At 41.9% G+C, this 22,746-nt stretch overlaps 2 protein-coding genes across 17 annotated transcripts; one reads left to right on the forward strand and one right to left on the reverse strand.

Moving 5' to 3' along the window:
* Positions 1-111: 111 nt before the first annotated feature.
* On the reverse strand, positions 112-5,125 carry NDUFB9 (NADH:ubiquinone oxidoreductase subunit B9). Of its 2 annotated transcripts, none has more exons than XM_080340185.1 (4): positions 4,715-4,844; positions 4,055-4,247; positions 1,451-1,564; positions 112-472 (listed from the first exon to the last, which is right to left on the reverse strand). In XM_080340185.1, exons 2-4 carry the CDS (start codon positions 4,178-4,180, stop codon positions 341-343), a joined length of 372 nt encoding a protein of 123 aa, XP_080196311.1. In that variant the 5' UTR covers positions 4,181-4,247; positions 4,715-4,844; the 3' UTR covers positions 112-340. The 2 variants fall into 2 exon arrangements, with proteins under 2 accessions (XP_080196311.1, XP_080196312.1); XM_080340186.1 differs by lacking the exon at positions 4,715-4,844 and adding an exon at positions 4,947-5,125 and having other exon boundaries at positions 115-472.
* TATDN1 (TatD DNase domain containing 1) lies at positions 5,005-22,718 on the forward strand. Of its 15 annotated transcripts, none has more exons than XM_080340175.1 (12): positions 5,005-5,156; positions 7,183-7,248; positions 7,841-7,890; positions 9,763-9,826; positions 11,040-11,183; positions 11,280-11,322; positions 15,666-15,769; positions 15,894-15,934; positions 17,329-17,405; positions 18,108-18,178; positions 18,970-19,096; positions 21,959-22,718. In XM_080340175.1, exons 1-12 carry the CDS (start codon positions 5,135-5,137, stop codon positions 22,059-22,061), a joined length of 912 nt encoding a protein of 303 aa, XP_080196301.1. In that variant the 5' UTR covers positions 5,005-5,134; the 3' UTR covers positions 22,062-22,718. The 15 variants fall into 15 exon arrangements, with proteins under 15 accessions (XP_080196301.1, XP_080196304.1, XP_080196302.1 ...); XM_080340178.1 differs by having other exon boundaries at positions 15,684-15,769; XM_080340176.1 differs by lacking the exon at positions 11,280-11,322 and adding an exon at positions 14,942-14,993 and having other exon boundaries at positions 15,684-15,769.
* The last annotated feature ends 28 nt before the right edge of the window (positions 22,719-22,746 follow it).

Below are 22,746 nucleotides of genomic sequence, written 5' to 3' on the forward strand. Positions count from 1 at the left end.
ACCCCTCTGAGCTCACCTTCAGTCTCAACACTTGAGTTTTCTACCTTAGTGTGAAAGCTGCAAGGTACAGTCACCTTGCTCTGGTGTCAGTGCCACATTTAGACATCTTCACAGGCTGGTCCATCTTCTCAAATGTTTTGGGTGGGTAGTTAGTGTACAGTCATCTACATTGCACAAACTGGAAGCGTGTGCATGCTATACCAGAAGAACAAGATGTCAGAAAAATGCCTTCTATTTTACTTTATTTGGCTTTCTTTTGTATTACTTCGAGTAGCATGCAGTCACTGACATGGCTACTGCCTACAGAACATAGTTTCAATTATCACGTGAAATAACACTTTTACATGGGAATTTCACGAGGTCTTGTCACATACTGCCACCACAGCGGTGGCAGATGCCCCTCCTTACGAGCTGGAGGCAAAGCTTCAGTTCTTGGACCATCAGCAGGAGTTTCTTCTTCTAACTGCTTAATCTGGAAAAGACATAAAATCACTTTAGCACATAAATGCACATTTCCATCGCGTGGTTTTCAGTGCCCAGGCTGCGAGCAAAACGCCCATGCTTCTGAAGGGAAGAACCAGCAAGAACCCCTGGGGCTGACAGACACGTTCCTTGTTTCTCAGTATTCATTTAAACTCGATAATCATTGCAGGCTCATATTACCTAATCAAGAAGGAATTTTGAGGAGTAAAAAGTGATTTACAAGAGAATTTTCTACTTAAAAGGTCTTTATTTCCAAGTAATTAATGTCTGCCAGTGCTACATTAAGCAAACCGTGTTCTCTTGCTGCTTTCAAAGCTGCTATATAATTAGCAGCCCTAAGCAGCCCCGTTGCAGTCAGCAGGACACCTCCAGCTCTGCGTGCCGCCAACAGCCCCTCAGGGGTTCCCAACACAGGGTTCTTGCAACAGCACTAAGTGCCACCTGCCACTACATTAATTCTGATAGGGTTCCACACTACATACAATCCAACTAGTTCTCTACAACTGAATTAAAGAATTATTCTAAGACCATCAACTTTTCCCAACTGAATCTCAGTTTAGCTTGGCCAGAAACTCTTCTCCATTCCCAAATGATGAACACTGTGTGAAGTCAGTTCCAAAGGTGCAACCAGAAAGTGTTCAGAGCTTCACAGCGGCAGAAGAGGAATTCTCTGGTCATTAATCTCATCCCCTTGGAATTTCCTTCAGCAAAGCTGCTACAACAGCCCTGCACTAACCAGCTGCAGGTTCAGCTTTAACTTCAAATTCCCTTTGCAGCCTTTAAGAAGCTGTAGCTCTGAGATGAGGCATTTTAAGTCAGTGTTTCATGCTGAGGAGAGTTCTAGTAAAGCAGAGTCTAAACACGACTGCAAACGCATTCCGATATTTTCCAAGAACACATCTAAACATCACACAAAATACTCGCGTGCTAACAAGGCATTGTTACTCTGCATTGAGCAAGCACTGACCTCTTTCTCCCAGCTCTCCTGCTGCAGCTTCTTCCACTGCTCTCGTTTGGCAAAGTAATCAGGATACATGGCTTTCTCAGAGGGGTGCCAGAAATCCAAGCACCACTCAGGAATCTGTTTTAAAGAATTAACAGTTTCAGATATATTATTTTTATATATGAAATCATATATAGCACGCACACACACTAAAGAACTGAATGCAATCACTGAAACCAGTATTAAAATGGATAAATAGCCCAGGAAATAAAGCGCTACATAAAAACATCACTTAAGAGCTACCTGCCCACTGTTAGTCTCACAGAACGACATGACAGAGCTCAGAGCTTTTAATCTTTGTTCCACACATTATCCTAAATCACAGGAAGACATCACACCATAAATCACAGCATTCTGAAGACAAGTACCAGATCATCTCGATTTACTGTAAATTCCATCTGATGGAAGAGAGGATTTCATTCTTTCCCTTCCTACTCCCAAAATCAGCAGGTTTGAGAAATCCTTTCCTCAAACTATGGATTTGTTTTATTTGAGAGAACCTCACAGCTCATTGCTGCTTGTCTACAACTACTGAAAATTTATTGGCCTTTAAGATCTTGATAATGGTCTGACCTCTAAGATACCCAGTCACAAAAGACAAACAAAGTGAAACTCAAAATTCTGCAGTGGTATATCAGTGACGGGAACTTTTATTAGAAAACAAAAACAACCCCAAAAAAACAAACACAAACCAAACAAAAACAAACACCACCCTAACCCAACCCAAACAAAAAACCAAACCAAAACCAAACCCAAACAACCAAAACCCAATGACGACAAAAAACACAAACACCACCACACACATAACACCCCCACAACCCAAACCAAATAAAATAAACAAATAAAAAAACAACCAACAAAAAACAGGACAAAACCCCGCAAGAGACACAGTTCTGGAAAAAGCAAATTTAGAAGTTGCTCCAATAACACGATTCATCCAGTGACATTTACACTTTCAGCCTCCTGCCGTGATTCTCATCACTGAGTAAACCTTTGGCTGAACAGAAACAGCAGAGCTGCTAATAATTAAAAAAAAAAATTAAAAAATCATCCACTCACCTAAAATACCAATTAAAACCACCAAACAGCCTGAGATCTGAAAGCTACATTTTGTAGCAGCCAAATCCTTGGGACAGCCATTTTGTTAAAGGACAATTTTAGCCTTTCAAATTGAGCAAAGAGAACATAAACCAGATTATATTTCTATATGAATACTAATCTTGACCACTTATTGCTCACTGCACCCTCTTCTCTCTGGATTTTCTCTCACTATTATCTCTACTACTGTTAAGGCCCATGACCCTAGCATAGGCTTAAGTCCCTCTATTCCCTTTTCACTTCTGTTTTTTACTCTGCCTCTGATAACCCCACATCAGATTCTTCCTCTCACATGGCTTCTTAGATGTAAAGATTTGATCAGACCTAGTCTTGTGTCAGGAGAAAATTGATGCATCCACTCTCTAGGTTAGAATTAACTTCTCATAATGCATTAAATGAACCAATGTTAATCAAGTAAAAAACCTGTGTTTTTCTATGAAACCTGTTTCTTTCCTCCTAAACAGAACAATCTAGAGAAAAAAGAAGCCTCTATAGGTGCCCTAAATTCTAAAAATATAACTTCTCACAGCTCAGCTCCAGCCCTTTCGCTGTGCCTGCCTAACCCATCACAGAACAGCTGCCCTTTGGCCAAAGAGCAGATGTTTACTGCAGCGAAAAGACTCTGGCTGTGTTCAGACAGACAACAAACGCCATTTTCCAGGATCAGAGAAGCAGGACAGCTTCTCCCACACAAGTGGTGAGATGTTCAGTGACAGTAAGCTATTAGACAAAGGATACTGCTGAGTCAAGCTGCAGCCCTATCAATCACAGAATCACAGAATGTCAGGGATTGGAAGGGACCTCGAAAGATCATCCAGTCCAATCCCCCTGCTGGAGCAGGAACACCCAGATGAGGTTACACAGGAAGGTGTCCAAGCGGGTTTTGAATGTCTCCAGAGGAGACTCCACATCCCTGGGCAGCCTGTTCCAGTGTTCCATTACCCTCACCATAAAGAGGTTTCTTCTCATATTTAGCACGTCCTGTGTTCCAGTTTGTACCCACTGCCCCTTGTCCTATCATTGGTTGTCACCAAGAAGAGCCTGGCTACATCCTTGTGACACTCACCCTTTACATATTTATAAACATTCATGAGGTCCCCCCTCAGTCTCCTCTTCTCCAAGCTAAAGAGACCCAGCTTCCTCAGCCTTTTCTCATAAGAGGAAACTCCCTTCATCATCTTTGTGGCTCTGCACTGGACTCTCTCCAGCAGTTCCCTGTCCTTCTTGAACTGAGGGGCCCAGAACTGGACACGATAATCCAGATGTGTTCTCACCAGGGCAGAATAGAGAAGGAGGAGAATCTCTCTCAACCTACTAAATACCCCCCTTCTAATACACCCCAGGATGCCATTGGTGTTCCTGACCACAAGGACACAGTGCTGGCTCAGTCCACTTAAAGCACTCACCTGACACCAACTAAAAGAAGAGTAAGGTAAGCACAGCAATATACAATCTTACAGGCCACTTTACCTTGTAGCACTCGTATCTCTCATAGGAGGTGCCCCCCGGGGAGTCAGGGAAGATGTAGGGCTGGGGGTGCTGGTTTGCCCAGAACTCCTCCTCACCGGCCCTCAGCAGCTCTGTTGCTTTCACCATATCCTTCACATCCTTATTCTTATCAAATCGGTCTCTCAGGAGGACAGCAAAGTAGCGGTACTTGTCTCTGCAGACAGAGAATCACAGAATCATAGAATGTTAGTGACTGGAAGGGACCTCAAAAGATAATCTGGTCCAATCCCCCTGCCGGAGCAGGAACACCCAGATGAGGTTACACAGGAAGGTGTCCAGGTGGGTTTTGAATGTCTCCAGAGGAGGAGACTCCACAGCCCCCCCGGGCAGCCTGTTCCAAGTTCTGTCACTCTCACTGAGAAAATGTTTCTTCTCAAATTTAAGCGGAACCTCCTGTGTTCCAGTTTGAACCCATTACCCCTTGTCCTGTCATTGGTTGTCACCAAGAAGAGCCTGGCTCCATCCTCCTGACACTCCCCCTTTCCATATTTATGAACATTAACGAGGTCACCCCTCAGTCTCCTCACCTCCCAGCTAAAGAGCCGCAGCTCCCCCAGCCTCAGAGGTTAAGCACAGTGACGCACATTAGAGAAAAAAAAATAACCAGATAGAGAAACCAACTTGGCAACGTCATCAGTCCCACCATCGCAAATACAGAGTTCGGCCAGGAGCTGTGAGGAGTTTCTGTTCCCATACGGCCTGTGGCAGGCACAGACAAGTGACCCCTCAGGCTTTTTCCTTCAGTCACGACCGGGAGAAGCGAAGAGGCCGAGGCCCCAGCCCAGCCCGTTTCGGAAGGCCGGCCCCCCCAGGCCCCAACGCTTCCCCAGGCCCACTCCCCTCCGCCTCTCACCGGTAGATGCACCAGGACTCCAGGTGCCGCAGGGCTTTCTTGTACAGCCTCAGCACTCTCTGCTGGTGCGTCAGGTAGGCCGCCATTGCGCGCTGCCCTACCCCTCACCTTCGCGCGGGGGCTGACGGGAACGCGGAGGGGCCGCCCCGCGCGGGCGCTGACGGGAACGCGGAGGACGCGCCGCAGCCATGAGCCGGGCCAGGTTCATCGGTGAGGGGAGCGGAGCGCGTCGGTGCGTCCCCCGTCCCGGGGCTGGCAGGGCCGCCTCGCCTCGGGGCTCCCCGTACCCCGCCCGTGCTGGGCTGTGGCAGCCGCCACGCGTGCCCGGCCCGCGGGGAGCCCCGCTGCGCCGTGAGGGGCCGAGCGCGGCGGGCGGGGCCGCTCGGGTGACAGGACCTGCCCTCGTCCCGCCCGCGGGGCCGGGGCGCCGGGTGCTCTTGGGCCCACAGGAGGAGTTCGGGAACGTCTGTGCCGCCGCTGGGCTGCGCGCAGGGCGCTGAGGGGCCGTGCCCGGAGCTCTGGGGCTCTGCCGCTTCTCGTCCCCCTCTGCGCGGTAGCCGTGGGTGTCCGTGCCTGCGCGGAGCGGGCCTGGGGGAAGGTGTTGGTGCTCTTCGGAAATGCGGCCGGAGGGTGTAGCGTGGAGCGGGTTGGGCTCTTCTCCCAAGTAGCAAGTGATGGGATGGGAGGAAATGGCCTCAGGTTGCGTCAGGGGAGGTTCAGATTGGATATTAGGAAAAAATTCTTCACGTAAAGGGTTGTCAGGCATTGGAACAGGCTGCCCAGGGAAGTGGTGGAGTCACCATCCCTGGAGGTGTTTAAACCGCGCTTAGACGAGGTTCTTAGGGACATGGTTTAGTGCCAGAGTTAGGCTGTGGTTGGACTCCTGAGGGTCTGCTCCAGCTGAAATGATTCTGTGATTCTGAATAACCTCAGAAGGGCGGGCAGACCCGGGGGGCTGCGGGCGGTGTCGCACCGCGGGTGCTGTCCGTGCTGCCGCCCGGGCGGGGCGAACGGGCAGCTGTGGGAGGCAGCCTGGCCCTGCCGCTCCTCCTCCTCCTCCTCCTCCCGGCCCTGCTGCTGCTCCCGGCCCTCTGCGGAGCTGTACGTCGGATGCTGCGTTTTTCCTTCCCTGCTGCTTGTTGGCAGAGACGAGTTTATATTTTCGTGTGAAAACAATAACAGAATCACAGAATGTTAGGGATCAGAAGAGACCATGAAAGATCATCTGGTCCAATCCCCCTGCCGGAGCAGGAACACCCAGATGAGGTTACACAGGAATGTGTCCAGGTGGGTTTTGAATGTCTCCAGAGGAGGAGACTCCCCAACCCCCCTGGGCAGCCTGTTCCAGTGTCTGTCACCCTCACTGAGAAGAAGTTTCTTCTCATATTTAAGTAGAGCCTCCTGTGCTCCAGTTTGTACCCATTGGCCCTTGGCCCTTGTCCTATCATTGGTTGTCACGGAGAAGAGCCTGGCTCCATCCTCGTGACACTCACCCTTCATATATTTATAAACATTCGCGAGGTCGCCTCTCAGTCTCCTCCAAGCTAAAGAGCCCCAGCTCCCTCAGCCTTTCCTCATAAGGGAGAAGCTTCACTTCCCCTTAATCATCTTCGTTGCCCTGCGCTGGACTCTCTCCAGCAGTTCCCTGTCCTTCTGGAACTGAGGGGCCCAGAACTGGACACAATATTCTAGATGTGGTCTCACCAGGGCAGAGTAGAGGGGAAGGAGAACCTCTCTCAACCTACTAAATACCCCGCTTCTAATACACCCCAGGATGCCATTGGCCTTCCTGGCCAAAAGGGCACAGTGCTGGCTCATGGTCATCCTGTTGTCCACCAGGACCCCCAGGTCCCTTTCCCCTGTGCTGCTCTCTAACAGGTCTTTCTCCAGTTATACTGGAACCTGGGGTTCTTCCTGCCCCGATGCAAGACTCTACACTTGCCCTTAATAAACAGTATACATGCATTAGCTTTGGTGTTTACGAGGGTGTGTCTTATACACCCGTAGAAAAAGTCTGAAGTTGCACAGGCGGCCAAAATTCTGTTTTTCAGTCACTTCTAGTAAGGACTAAGCTCTTAATTTATGCAAATAAACTTACACTTAAGCTTTATATGGCCTGTGAATGTGGTAGTCAGGGACTACTACAATACACTTTTGTCTTCCCTAATTGACTAATGCTCCAAATGAAATTTATAGCAACTCTAATATCTAATTTTTGTCTATGTCTTTTTCATAGATATTGGTATTAACCTGACAGATCCTATGTTCAGAGGAATCTACAGGGGAACACAAAAACATCAAGGTAAATGTTTCTTTGTATCTGCTGAAAGACAGAATCCGTCTAATTAAAATAGAAACCTCTTACATATCAGAACATGAGGTTAGAGTTTTTTTCTCCTCAAAACTGGGACTTGAAGAAAGTGCAACAAAAATAAGTTTGGTGTTCTAAGCAAAATACATTCTCTTAATTGCTGTTAAGCCATCATACAGGTAACTCTTGCTTCTAGAGCAAAATGGGCAGTTGCTGATCTATTTATATTAGGATTGCGTGGAAAAACTGATTTGAGAATTATGAACAATAAACTGTCAAATATTGCATTGCTGAATTGTAGTTACTGGTTACAACTGATGCTTTCTTTGCTCTCATGGCCTTTAGATATAGATGTAAAGACAGAGTTTCCTAAAGTATGTGGAAAAACTTCTGTTGACTTCTTGGGTTTAAATTGGAACTTCAGTTATTGATTTTGTTACTGTCTTCTAAAGATTAATCAAGTGTGGTTTAAAAGATTGTTCCTGATAGGCATTTTGACTGCATGGAAGTGATTTGTAGTTGAAAAGTAGTTAAGTTATGCTATAAAACCTTGAGTTTGTGACATTTTAATGAACTTTTGCAGACGACTTTTTGGATGTGGTAGAGAGAGCAGTCAAAGTTGGCGTTAAAAAGGTAATTTCTTATACTAAAATTTCTTTAGTGTTTTAAACAGCTTTATAATACTTTGGTTTCTTAGTGCTCCCCTATTAAAACAAATGTTTTGGGAACTTGCAGTGGAAAGTGCAGTAACTTGCTTCAGTAGCATAAAGCAAAAGTATTCTATGCAGGGTCTTGTCATCCACTTGCAGGGATCATTTGGTGGTTGTTATCTAAGTTCAGTGGTATCATATGTGATGTGTATGTAGAATTTCTTTTATACAGTTTCAACAGAAAGATGTTCTCCTCTGACCTGCTGCAATCAACTAGTACATAATTTTCCATGTTAGTTGTATTATAGGCAACCACTCTCTTCTTGTATCCTGTCTGATTCTTACTCAACAGTTGCTGCTACAGATCAAAGCCCAAAAACTCTTTTGATTGAGATCCGTCACATATCTCTATATGTAAAGGAGATTGGTAACTGTAGAAGAGCTGGGCATGGCCGTAAATTCTTACAGTTGAGGCATCTGAAGTCTGCTGGTAAATACTGGGTTATTGGTATTGTCAGCAGTGCACCAAACTCCTTTAGTTACAGTAGTCCTGTCTGCCTATACCTCTCAACTTAATAAATTGACAAGACAAGAAATGTGAATTAAAATAGAATACAATGCATACTGAAACAAATGCTTCTACTGCACTATTCAATCTGGTGGATAAGAAATAAACCTCTAGAGGAGGAATAAGCACCTTGGAAGTTTGCTGAAAGGCTTTTGTCTGAAAAGAGTGGGAAGCGAACTGGGAGGCAAAAAAAGATTCTAGTGATGGCGAAGTTACCACACTGCAGCAAATACAGAATCATGGTACTTTTACTGTGTTTATATGTGTTGTGTAAGTACTATGTAATCTTTATACCACCCTCTGAAACTAAGCAGCCATTTCCCTATTTTAGCATCAAAAATAGATTAGCTGCAGAACTTGTTCAAGATGCAGAGTAGATTCAGAAATGGAATTCAGGAGTTCCCAGCCCTTAGCTGTGTTCTCAGACCTGCTACTGGCCTGTGTGCTGTCAGAAGTCTGTTCCATCCCAGGTTGTTTCTAAACTTAATCTGTTTATTTGAAAATAGTTCTAGTTTTCTATACAGCTGCTGATTTATGGTATTTTTTGGTGGAGTTTTACCCTGTGCTGTATGTATGCTGAGCTAATTTCATCTCAGCTTATTTTTCTGATGATACTGTAGGGATGTGTCCATCTATAATGGAGTGTACTGCAGAAATGTCCGACCTGATGCTGAGTCTGCTGTATAGCATGCGTAGGGATAAAAAGCAACGGGGTCATGATTTATTAGAATCTAGGGTGCAAGATCTTGCAAGTGGTTGTTCAAAAAAACACACATTCTGGTGTGATAACCTTTGATCTTAAGGTAAAAATAAAATACTAGAGTCAGAAATTCTTAAATTTGTAATCCTGACACTGAAAGAGACTCCTTTGGTGGTTTATCTACGTGTCTTGTTCAGGAGTTTTTAGTTTCTCCATCTGTAAGACAGGGAGAATATTTCTGAAAATCATTTATTGAATGCAAATAAAGTTTCTTGAGTCATTGTCTGATGAAGTTGATATTTCTGCAAATTGAAGTATTTTACTCATTTAATGGTTTGAATATTTAGCATAGAAGATAATTGAGAAAGGAAAAGAAAAAATCAGGTTTTGATACCTAGTGTGTTTCCCAGCTCCTGAGGACCATTGAGGTTTGTTACTGATTTATGAAATTTTGTTACATATACATTAGTAATTGTCTCCTGATGTTCTGTGTCTAGGTTTTTACTTGCATCTAAGTGTTCTCTTGAACATTCTGTTTGATCTTCGAAGTAGAACATACTTGCTGACAGTACTTTTCTTCTTCCAAGTTTTTGATTACAGGTGGGAGTCTTCAAGATAGTAAAGATGCATTGCAGCTGGCACAGACAAATGGTATTTTCACTTTAAATTTATATTGCCAGTCAGAAATGTAACCTTCTCCACCCTCAAAATTAAGATTTCAAAAGGACCTGCCCTTGGAGATGTTTACAGAATCTCAGATGAAAATGAGATATTATGTTTCAGAATGGGATGAATGCATTGTGTATGAGTTTTCTATGTTGATCTTTAGATCCCTGGGTGTTAGAAGGAATCAGTCTTTTCTGTAATTTCCATTTCTTGATAAAAATAGAAATTACAGGAAATTTCTGTAATAAAAAATTTAGTTAAAATACTCTTCTCTAGCAATAAGATGAAATGCTTGTATGGTATGGCATATATTTTTGGTGGTGTGCTGGTTTGACCAGGTGGGTTTTTGTTTATTTTTTACTTAACAATATATCATGACCAGCTTGAACAGGGGAGGTATCTTTCTCTTCATGGTTCTTCTAGCTTTCCTTTTCCTTCTTTGAAAAGGCAAATATCATTCCACTAATTACTTAAATGTGTATTTGAGCTGAAATGTGTTCTATAGTACTATTTACAGACCAGAACCATAAAATAACTTGGGTTGGAGTGAACCTGAGGAGGTAATCTGGTCCAACCCCATCCACCTCCACCAAAGCAGGACTAGCTTTATATAAAGCCCTGAGCAACTTAACCTAATATCAGTCTTTCCCTCCCCCTGTGATTTTACATTCTCCATAAAGGCACTTAGCAAAAATGTTAATTTTGGCACTGAAATAATCTTGATTAGATAGTTGGGTAAGTCAGGCTAGGGTTGCTTGCCAAATTCTGTAACAGCTTAATGTAGAGGCACACGAGGGAAGTCATGTACTTCTGCTAATCTTGCAGTTGAGGATAAGCTGGTGCATTTTGAACAAAATGTATTTCTAGATGATCTCAAGAGGTCTCTTCCAGCCTCGACAATTTTATGATTTGTTGAGGGCCGCTCCACCAGAATAATTCACTTTTGAGTTGCAGTTTTGGAGTATACTAAATAATGTGTACTAAAAAACACATACACGCTCCCAGTAGAGCCACTGTCCAACATTTTTGAAGCAGAAAATACCAGTATAATAAAATCATCACCAAGATAAAGATGTTCAAAGCAAATTCTCTTTTAAAATTATGAGCAGTAAAAAAGGTCCAGATACAAATACTGTCTATACCTTACATAAATTTTCTTTTCTTTTTTTTAATATTTTCTAATCCTGTCTTGCTTTAGACATGTTTTACAGTACAGTTGGCTGCCATCCTACCCACTGTGGAGAATTTGAGCAGAGTAGCCCTGAACAGTATTTATCGGAATTAAAAAATCTGATTGAAAAAAATAAGACAAAGGTAATGGCGGTTGGAGAATGTGGCTTAGGTAAGTGTTCTTGTCGTACTTGAACATTTTGCTTTCTGGACATGTATTAAAAAATCCTAAAATGCTAAGTGGGTTTTTTGTTTCTTCTATTTGTAGATTTTGATAGATTAGAATTTTGCCCAAAGGACACCCAACTCAAGTAAGAAACATTTGATAACTATAAATAGACTTGTAGCATTTTGCAGGAGTGGTTTTTTTATCTTGTGTTCTACCAGGTAACATTTGGTCAGGTTTAGACCTGCAATTTGCAGGGTTGGATCTGGGGTTTTTTGGCAGAAATGAGACTTTAAAGAAAGATGGCTACATTCCAGTAGTGCTATATGCTGCACTTTGCTACCTGCCTGGTTAGACCTAGCATGTCTTTTTCTGTAAAGGCGATCACAATTTGCGGGTTTCTGGGTGTGACAGATGCTCATTCTCGCTAATACTCATGAACTCTTAGAGCCTGATGGGGAGAATAACATACCTGCGGTGTGTGAAGGAAGAATTAGGCTGAGTGAAAGGCATGAGGAAGGGAACAGAACTGTCAAAAAGGGTAAGTCAATAGTGGAAGAACAATGAGCTTTTAGTAAGGGAGGTGTTAATAGGAGCAGATAATTGAGAGCTGATGATAAAGGTAATCGCAGGAGCTGGAGAGATCTGTGTTTTGAAGTAACACAATGCAGCATAGATACTGAATGGAGAGAAATGAGTACAGCCCCTAAAATCAGCTGGCATTCTTGTAATGAGATCTTCTGTCTACAGAGGGAACTAACTGAGACATGTAAGTGATAAATTCAAATGAGTGATTAATGAATTGCACTTGCATATTGCTGTTCTGAGTTAATTGGTCACTGGGGGGCAGTGGTCAGTTGTGCTTTTTGTAATTGCTACATGTTAGCAGTAGGTAGAGCTTTCTTCACAATGCTACAGTCAGACAGTAAAATATTCTGCAAAGTGGACAGTGCTTTTTTTCTTGGTAGAATTCAGTGTATACAGAGTTCAGCAAAGCACACCTTGGAGCATAACCTGTTTCTTTTCTGTGGCAAACTAAAACACTGGTGGAGTATCATATTTTAAGACCCTTACTGTCTTGATGTTTTGGGGAGAAAAAAATATCTGCTTTTCCTTATCTGATGGACTGCAGCTGAAGACCTGTAGTAAAAACTTCTGATCAAGTGAACTGAAATTGAGTTGTCAGGCAAAAGGTGACAAATCACTTTTAAAGTGGTAGGTGAGTCCTTTTTAATTAAGGTTGATAATGACAAAGTCTTTATGTGAGCTATTTCAGTAAAACATATGAAATACATAAATCTAGTTTCTAAGAGATCTGTTCAGAGCCATTGCTGGAAATTGCATTCGGAAGGAGGTAATTGATGAGCGAGAAATAAAAGAAAGCAAGAAATATGAGGAAGTGAAGAATTGTGGTCCAAACCCCCTGCAATGAGCAGGGACATCTTCACCCAGATCAGTTTGCTCAGAGCCCCGTCCAGCCTGGCCTTGAATGTCTCCAGGGATGGGGCATCTACCACCTCTCTGGGCAACCTGGGACAGTGTTTTACCACCCTCATTGTAAAAAATTTCTTGCTTATATCTAGTCTGAATCTCCCCTCTTTTAGTTTAAAACCATTACCCCTTGTCCTATTGCTACAGGCCCTGCTAAAAAGTCTGTCCCGTCTTTCTTTTTGGCCCCTTTTAAGTACTGAAAGGCTGCAATAAGGTCTCTCTGGAGCCTTCTCTTCTCCAGGCTGAACAGCCCCAACTCTCTCAGCCTGTCCTCACAGCAGAGCTGTTCCAGCGCTCTTGATAATTTCTGTGGCCTCCTCTGGACCTGCTCCAACAGGTCCATGTCTTTCCTAAAGAAATATTGAAATCCTCAAGGGCAGATGCCTGCAAACACTGTGTTTGTAAATTCCATGTTTTCTAAATGGACAGCTTTCCCTGCTTCACATCCTTCACCTGTTTGTGAAATATAGTCAAGGTTTGGTTGGTTTTATTTCTGCTAATTGAATGCTATGGGGTTGGAGACAGTCTGGCTTTCATGACCTTCAGCAGACAGAGTGGTGAGTTCTTGAAAATAATGCTTGATAAATGAACTAAAAAAAAGGAAGGCAAAGTGAAATGCACTGAGGCAGTTCACTGGTTTTTGGCTGATCAGGTGTTGTGGCGTCACTAGGACAGGTAGTAAGCAGCTGCAGTTACCCCATGAAAGGGAAGTATAGCAGCTCCCCTGTGGGTTATCTGAGCATGACCTCCATTTTGTTTAATGAATCATTATTTTCCTGTTAGTTATGCAGTGTTTTCTTCTGAATAATTTTCTCTTGTAATAAATTAATGTTATTTTTATCCTTTCTCTTGGATTGAAAAGCTAATATAGATGGAATTCCTTTGTCAAAGAAGACCTAAGAACTTTGTTGGAATTTTTCTCCATTCTCATAACATTTCCATCAGAAAATGATTATTTAAATGGTAGTTAGATGAAGATAGTGCCTTTGTCTTATGGTGAAGGTCACATTATAAATGGACTGATAGGAATATAGAAGTTTCACTTCTGCTCTATTACTGGGAGGAGTTTGTGAGGCTCAGCAACCTGGGAAGTAGGAGTTTTCTTAACCAAATTCGAGGGGGGAAAACAATCACATGCACTGTTGTTCATACCTGAATCCAGAATGGTTTGTCTGGAGATCTTCTGTCTCAGAAAGGACAGTTTGCTTCAGCACCCTTAGTGTCTTGATCTCAAACCTGAAAATTTGAACTTTATGGTCAAACATAAAAGTCTGCACACAATCACGCAGAAATACTTTCAAGCTTCCTTATTGAGAAGCAACATAGAAACAGCATATATTGAATGACAGTCTACTCACCCAACTGATTTCTTTTGGTACCATTTTGATTGCCATATGTCTGGTGTCTTCATGCTTTTCTTGTATTGTTTTTTTTTAATAGCAATTGTAGCTATTTAACCGCAAGAACAATTGTGAGTTGCAATTAAATTTATATTCTGTCAAACAAGCAAAACTAAGCACAGAATCTAGATTACAAAGAAGATTCAAAGTAGGTGTAATTAATTCTCCTGAATTTTCATGTGAGTTTTTAACATTACAGCAAATTTCTGTTCCAAATGTTTTATCTCAATGATCTGCACTGACAAACACAGAAGGTAGCTTTTATCAGGGAAATATCAACCTATAATACATAGAAGATATTGAAAATTGCAGAAACTGAAATGACCAGTTGCATCGTCATTTTCTTTCTGCTTATTATTCTTATATACATGTTGGGAAAATGGAAATCGAATGAATGGTTTGTTGCCACTTTCTCCTGATGGATACGTGAATCATACACAGCGCTGTGGGGAAACTTGAGTTTGCATTTGAAACGTTTGACACGTGATGGTGGGAATGCCCCGTTCCCTTGGCTGTGTTCAACAGCAACACCTAAATAAATCCAGTATGTGCGTTCAGTGCCAGCCGGTTTGGACAGGCCTTATCCGAGTGATGTCATCTTACAAATTACATATGGACACCGAGTCACCCACGCACTGTTGTCCTGCCATGTGTTAGTTGCTCTACCGTGTTTCCTGAGTATCAGTAATTTGCCTGCCTGGGTGTAGCGTGGCAGACAGAAATGGGAAATGATAGTGCTCTGGGGTCAGAACTAGTTGCAAATGACAAGTGACAGGTTAGTCCAGTGCTAATTAGTTTCCTTTGGAAATTCCACTGGGGAAACTGGCTACCTGGTTACCTTCCCTCTGCCCACGCGTTTATGTCTCTTTGTAGGATGGCTGCCTTGCTTTTTCCACTCCTTCAAAAGGAATCCTAGGAGTAGAAGGTAGGAAAGGGATAAAAATGAGTGAAAAGGAAAGCAAGCAGGCACACAAAGGGGAGGAGGGAAAACAGTGGAAGACTTTGAAAGAGCAAAGACAATAGGCAGAACGGGGCAGAAGTAAGATGCCTAAATATTGGTATTTGTTCCACCCCAGGAGAGGAAAGACTGACCTTTGTGGAAGGACAAACAAAAGCTCTGGACTTGCCAGCCAGCTCTGATGCAGTTTTGCCCATTTGAGGCTACAGAAACCTGCACAGTGCTCCCTCGCTCACATCATTCACTAGTGCTGCTTCAAACTCATCTCCACGTGATCCACACTCTGCCATTCCTGATGGTTCAAAACTTTGTGGAAGGAACACAGTCAGCTCCTCTTTCATTAAAAACCAAATAAATAAAACCAAACTCCAACACTTGCACTACACGAGAGAGTTTATATACATGCGCACTCTTCAGCATTTATGGTTTTGGCTGATTCTTACCTGTCTTCCACCATCGTTCACTACTATGGGAATGTGCCATGGGAAAGCGTTCCTTTTAAATCCTTGCACAAATAAGAGCTTTTGCACAACAAATACATTCATTCTGTCTTTAGTTCTGGAGGACAAAAGCACACAAATGTTGGACAAAAAACTCTTTTACTGTCTTTATTTGCTCTTACACTGTTTCTGTTTAAAGGGGATTCTTATTTTACAGGTATTTTGAAAAACAATTTGACCTGTCAGAACAGCTGCAACTGCCCATGTTTCTCCACTGTAGAAACTCACATGCTGAATTTTTAGGTGGGTTTTCTTTGAGAATTTCATATTCAGAGCAGATTCTGAATGTGAAAATTCTGGAAACCTGAATCTTTCACCTTAGTCTGTAATAAAGATGTCTTACATTTTCATTTATTTTATTTCACAGATATAATGAGGAGAAACCGAGATAGATTTGTTGGAGGGGTGGTAAGTATGGACTTCAGTGTAGCATTCATTTTTACATGCACAAGTGTGAATAGTTGCTTAATATGCAACTTCTTGTCATGGAATCTAGGTAGGCTTCCTGTTAAATGATTTAAGTTATTAATTAATAAGTGTTTTCTAGTCGGTTCTAGTATTTTTATTTTTGTTGCTTATTCAGCCAGTTTTTTTTCAAGGTAAGATGATAGGCTGAGAAAAAGCTCTGCAGCTGACGTGAGCAGTTTTTCTTGGCCTGTCAGAAGGACAGATTAAGCACCTGATAATTGACACTGGCCTTTTCCCAATTCTTCAGTGTCTGTAACTGCAGTGCATTCTGACCGCAGATAATTAAGATGCGTGTTCCCAGTGGAAGCCATAACCTCAAACATTTGCTTCTGACGTTAGACGTTGTTGTCAGATTAGATCCAGATGTAATTTTTGATTGTTTCCTGTCTTTAGATATTCAGATCATGTACTTTAGTTCAAAAACATAACGGGAAAAACTTGGGATGAAATGCTTAAGAAAGTCCAGCAACGCTCTTTCACACTTCCATTATGGCAGGATTTTCCAAAAGTAATAAATGTTTGGATTATTCTGTCCTGCTGACATCAGACCACACCTACAATAATATCACGGTCCACAGGTTTCCCCTTTGTTACCGCAAGAACTTTCCCCTAGCTCAGTACTTTGCATGTTGCGCTCTTACATCATCCTGTACAGTCTCTCCTTCCTTCTCTTTTCACTCTTTTCTGCAAAACCCATCTCCAGTGGAGAGATGATGAGCAGGTGCCCTCTCCTGCTGATGTCCCCCTCGGCTTGGGGAACCAGACAGTGTCCTTACTCCACTCGGGCCAAGAAGCTGCAGTTCCCAGCTGCATTGCACTGGTTTTACCTTCGGACCTGCCACGTGCCTCTTTAGTCCCTGAGATGACCAAAGAGGCCATCTCTCCAGTTCCAGTGGACTAAAATCCTTGGAGAACGTGACACTGCTCTTACTATTTCTCTGACAGTGCCCTGTAGGTAATACTGAGGAAAGAATATAAAAATTCGGTGTGCGCAGGATTATTTCTGTGTATGGTCTCCCAGCTGTTGGCTATGGGAAGTTCCTGAGCCAAAAGCAGCATCACTGGGTAGGCCTTTTCTACCCAGATTTATCACTAATAAAATGCAGTAACCTCTTCTACTGCGGTACTCAAGTGACGTCAGCATGAACTGAGCTCAAATTGAGAATTAACTGAGCCATGTCCCATCTTTGTGTTTGTATTGATGTGTCGTGTACTATCAAAGGTATTTATGTCACAAATAAAAATTAATAAGTACTTTTAAATTATTTGAGTGTTAAATGAAGTACATATATTTGAATGTATGATGTGTGCATCTATATTCATATATGTTCTAGGTACATTCTTTTGATGGCACAAAGGAAGACGCAGCGGCTATAATAGATTTGGATCTTTATATTGGAATAAATGGCTGGTAAGTTCCAAGAAATAAAACTATTTTAAAACGTCAGCTGTAGTGAACTCATTGCTTTCTTTTAAACAATGAGGTCAAGTTTTCAAAGCTCACTAGACGCTTAATCATCTGACAGATTTAGAGTTGCACTCATTAGTCTGTTAGCCATAAAAAGTTCTCGACTTATAGCTCAGTGAGTTAATCTAGTCTTTAGGTCCATTCCACTACTCTCAGGTTGATCCTTGTTTGTAGATAAATAAAGTTGTCGAATATGGAAGGAGGCCTTCTGAATTTCGAGGCAATCTTTCTGAAAAGTGTTTAAAAATATAACATTGTTTTAAGCTGCCGTGTCAAATCCAGGAATAATGCAAACGTAACCTGAGCAGCCTCATGTGCTGGTTCCGCAGTCTGGCTCCTCAGCAGCCCCCTGGCCCAAAGCCAGCCACGCTGTACCGGTTGCATGGGTTGGGGAGGCCAGGCAGCCACGGGCAGGGCGGGCAGGGGTTGAGCCGCGTCCTGCGCTGAGGCGGCTTCACCGAGAACTCCCCGCAGTTGCCGTTTTCTGCAAACTTTGAATTTACAAGCAGCACTTTTAAAAATGAAACAAATTTTACTAACGAAATTATTTAGGAAGATGCCTTTACTGCAAAACATTTTAAGAGGCAAACTTTTATACGCTAATTTTTTTTTTTTTTTAAAATTAACCAAACTTTGATTTTCTAGTTCATTGAAAACAGAAGCCAACTTGGAAACGCTGAAATCAATTCCTAGTGAACGACTAATGATAGAGACTGGTAAGATTTTATATCTTGGTTAGTTTGTGAATTCAACACCATTAAGCAAGGATATACACTTGTATGGCAGAATCAAGACCTAAGGAGTTCAGAGTAGGAAAAGGACTGGCTGTTTCTCCACTTCGGAAAACAGTTTCTGGGCTTCAGAAATATTCCATTGCAGCCTTCTGCTGGAAGGAGTGAGCTGCCCTGTCAGTTCCTGACATTGCAGGGGAAGATCAAAAAGGCAAATTGACAAGCACAGATTTTTCCATGTACCCGGGTATCAGAATCCTGTTTGAGCATCTTTTTAAAATCCATCTTGTTGGAGATGTCCCAAACACAGGGCAGTGGCCATGGTCTTGCTGCTGGGAGCACTGCCGGCATTTGGAAACAACTGCTCTTTAAATGGTATAAGGCGGAAGAATGTTTGAATTCCCCTCTTGACTTAAGGGGCAGTGATTTTAGTTGACTGACCAGGGATGGGGGTTTTTTTGCATGTACATTTCAATTATCAATTACTGTCAGTTGTAAATACAGTATTTATTTTAATGTCTGAATCAGAGAAAGAAAAACCACAAACTACCTAAATCCTTAAATGAATTTGCACGTGAAGTACAGACCTCTTAAAGTATACAGGAAGCTTCTGTGGAATACAGTGTATCTGGCTATCTTCATCATGTCAGAGAAAATAAGTGTTAAGTACTATTACTGTGGATTTTTTTTAAATGTAAAATCCTGAAGGTAACAGTATAAAAATCCAAAGACTGTGGAGATGTTACATTACTCTTCTCTTTTTCAAATTAAACCAGATGCACCTTGGTGTGGAGTGAAAAATACTCACGCTGGATCAAAATATATTAAAACTACATTTCCTACAAAAAAGAAATGGGAAATAGGGCACTGCTTGAAGGACAGAAATGAGCCCTGCCATATAATGTAAGTGTACTGCTGTACTGTTATTTAAAATGCTTCAAACTGCACAGGGGAAACAAAATGAAGAAATCAGTTCACTGGAAATGTAGTAAATAGAAATGAATTCTAAATTTATTGAAACTTGGGTAAGGTATTGCTTCATAGGCTGTGGAAAAAAATTAAGTGTCTTCATTTTCCCATTTCAGCAACTCTGGATGTAAAAAGCTCCCTGAAAGTGAAACCAGTAGTTTTTAAAGGATTAAACCCTGTAAAGTAACCTGATCTGAATAAATTTCAGTCAGTTCCATTTACTTTTAGAACTGATGGAACACGGGAGCTGTTCCGGCCTCCAGGGATGGGGCAGCCCTGAGACACGGAGCAGGGCCTGTGCTTGTGTCACAGGCGTTCGGTGTGAACTGCTGTCATGTAAATTGCATTTGGGTCCTTTTGTCATTCTGCTACGCTGTTTGAAACAGACAATTTCAGAGTTTCAAAGTTTCAGAGAACACTGTGATCCAATGATGTTTAGGTATGAATAACAGCCATCAACATAAAACTCCAGGGCTTATGGACAGAGTTAGAAAGAAAGTACAGAAACCGTTCTCTGCCACCTTTTCACATGCTTCTTTGCAGCGGTGTGAAAAGCTGGGAAATATATTGTTTTAGTGAAAATGTTTTATCTCCATTAAACATCTCTGGTAGATGAAATGCCTGAATTTTCACAACTGTTAATAAAGCCAGGCCAATCTTCTTGGTTATCAACTCCCTGAAAAGAAAAAGGAATTCAGGAAGGTTTCTTCTTGTGATGTAGTACTGGTTTTGTGTGTGTGTGAAAGCTGGATGTATTTCTATGAAAAGCCGTGTGAATTACCTGTTTGGAACTAGCTTTTGAAATACTGCTCACGATACTACTAAGGAATCAAGGTATTTGGCAAGGTGTCTAAACAAGAGTTTATTTGAGAACTGAAGGGGGTTCTGCTGCTTTGGGGGTAAACTTGAAACTCTTAGCAAGGAAAGACCACTGATCATGCTAAAAGCATAGTTTAAGCTCACATGGTGACACCTCCCAGTGTTCAGATGTATTTTATGCAGTTCTGTTGATTTGTAATACTCTTTGAAACTCACGTATGAAGAGCTCACATTAGCACAGAACGGCTCTTTAAGTATTTTAAGACTTTCTGGGGCCAGTCTGTGATTTTGGAGGAAGGGAAGAGATGGAGTGAAACAGCTCTCTGATCACAAGTGGCAGAGCTCTGCTGCTGCTGTTTTGGCAAGGCTGTGTGTGAACAGCCCCTGCGTCTTTGCTGCCGTAGCTGTAGCTTACACAAGGGTTTCAGAAACCCCAGAACTGCAAACGCACGGAGTCTCTCCTAGAGCAGCACACACATGCTATACTTTGGCTTTTGCTTTTACAAAACAAAATCTTGTTTAGTTCAACCTTCTTTCAAAGTTACTGTCCCTTCAACATTAATTATAACCTGTACTACCTGTAGATTAGTAACCTGAGAACTTCTTAGACCTTAGGAGAAAAGTAGCTGGGAACTGAGAACTGGAATTTTGTGACTCTCAACTAGCAAGATCTAGTGTGAGGGGAAAGTTACCTCAAGCCACAAAGTATATTTAATGTTTGGGTATATATACTGTTTAATATAGCTCAGTTGGTGGGAGGAATTTTCCACTCGTCTTTTTTTTTGGCAGTGCTGGACACCTTTCAGTGTCGATGGTGATGTTTTTATAACTGTACTACTACCCTTGGAAGCTATTTTTTTTAATTTTAGCTGCAAGAGGCTTCTTTTTTCTCCTTCAATGATTTAATATAGAGGGTGATAGAGTAACATGTAGCATCCTACTGCATCCAAGTGGGGATAGATCTGTAAGTGCTACCAACTCTTCAAGGGTGAAATTCTTCAGTATCATCTGCTACATGTGTAGACCTGATCTCACCCCATCCACCTTGAACATCCCCTTAAATCAAGAAGCTGTTTGGTTGCAAAGCACAGGAGTGGTCATAAAATGGGCTAATTCTGCATCTAAGAAAATATTTGCATTCCAGTAATTATTAAGAGGAACTTTTTCTACTCTGTCTGCCTCAAAAAGAAGTTCAGCTATTGCACAGGTTAAGGGGCAAGATCCAAAAATCAAAACCACCAAACTCCACCACCAAGCTTGAGGTTCTTACTCTTCACCGTGAATGGAAGCATAAAGTATCTTCAGAACTGCACAGAATATTTTTTTCAGAATGACTGATACAAAAATCAAGAATACAAGCATAGAGAAAGGATAGCAGCCTGCTTTTCTGCTTACTTAGTGTTAATATTATTCACACCATTTCTTTTGCCTCCTTTTCCTGGATTGTGTCAAGGCAATCAGCCTTTTAAAATTGTTCATCTAACATTTACTGCAAATGTCTGAACGCATTAATCACCATTAATCTAGAGAACAGGGAGGTAGGAATAAGTTACTTTGGCAGCATTACTCTCGGATAAGGCTGTATCTGGAATTTAAGCTTTGCCACAGACCAGTTTATTCATAGTGCAGCTTTAGCCTTGAAAGACTAACAAATTTCACTCTGAAAAATTAAAACCACTGATAAAGACAACCACAAAATGACACTTTCTTTGAAACAGAAAGCTGTTTAATTACCTCCAAATGAGTCAAAAGACCAAAGATCAATCTGTACCAGTGAGCAACCAGCGTTCAGTGTAAAGGGAACGGCAGTTAGTGACCTACAAGTGATGGTGCATGTGTGAGCACCTTGCCCTGTTGCTCTCAGCATAGGTTTTTCTTCCAGGTTAATCTCAGTGGCTTGTACTTCTACATGCAGAGCAGTCTGAAGTATATTCAGTATTGAGTTTGAGTCTTCTAATATCAATGTTTCTTTTTTAGTCAAATACTGGAAATAATGGCAGCGGTAAGAGAAGATGACCCCCTTGAGTTGGCCAATACGCTATATAACAACACTATTAAAGTCTTCTTTCCAACTATATAAAGTGGTTTTTTTTCTTACATTTATTCAGCATAACTTTACTAAATATATTGCAAAAACTTAAAAACTGTCTTATCTGCAACTTCTTACCAATGGAAGCCAATGTGTAGTGCTTTTATATATATATATGGTACAAAATTAAAGCTGCTTTTGAAAAGGTGGTCTGCATTTGTGCAGTTTCTCAGCCCTGTTTCCCTTTCATCAAGATTCAGGATGGATGTCAAGGACAGCCCAAGCTGAGCAGGTCCTGTAGGCAGCACAGGATGAACGCCAGGCTGCTGAGCTCACATGCACAGCACTTCAGGCTGCTACTGGTAATTCAGAAGCGTTTAACAGATCAATGGTGTGTTTTACTCCTTTACCAGAAAGCTTAGCAGTTTCATCTTTTGTTCCACATACGCAAATGCTATAACATTAAGTCTACCAACCTATTTTTTTTTTTTAAACATAACTCACTAGTTGTTTCACGATAAAGCTCTGCTAATACTGAATTTGTAAGTAAAGCTGCTTTGGTTCAGGCTTTTAATTTCTGATTTGACCCGCTGAACAGTCAGTTTTCACCAGTATTTTTCATTTGCACCCAGAATTCATTGGGTGGAGATTACTGGATTACAGTCTTTGGCACAGCACTATCACTACATCAATTAAAGAGTGTTTTTCCAACCATCTTAAAAACATGTGAAAACAT

This window comes from Nesoenas mayeri (assembly GCF_963082525.1).
Source record: "Nesoenas mayeri genome assembly, chromosome: 2".
Taxonomy (NCBI): Eukaryota; Metazoa; Chordata; class Aves; order Columbiformes; family Columbidae; genus Nesoenas; species Nesoenas mayeri.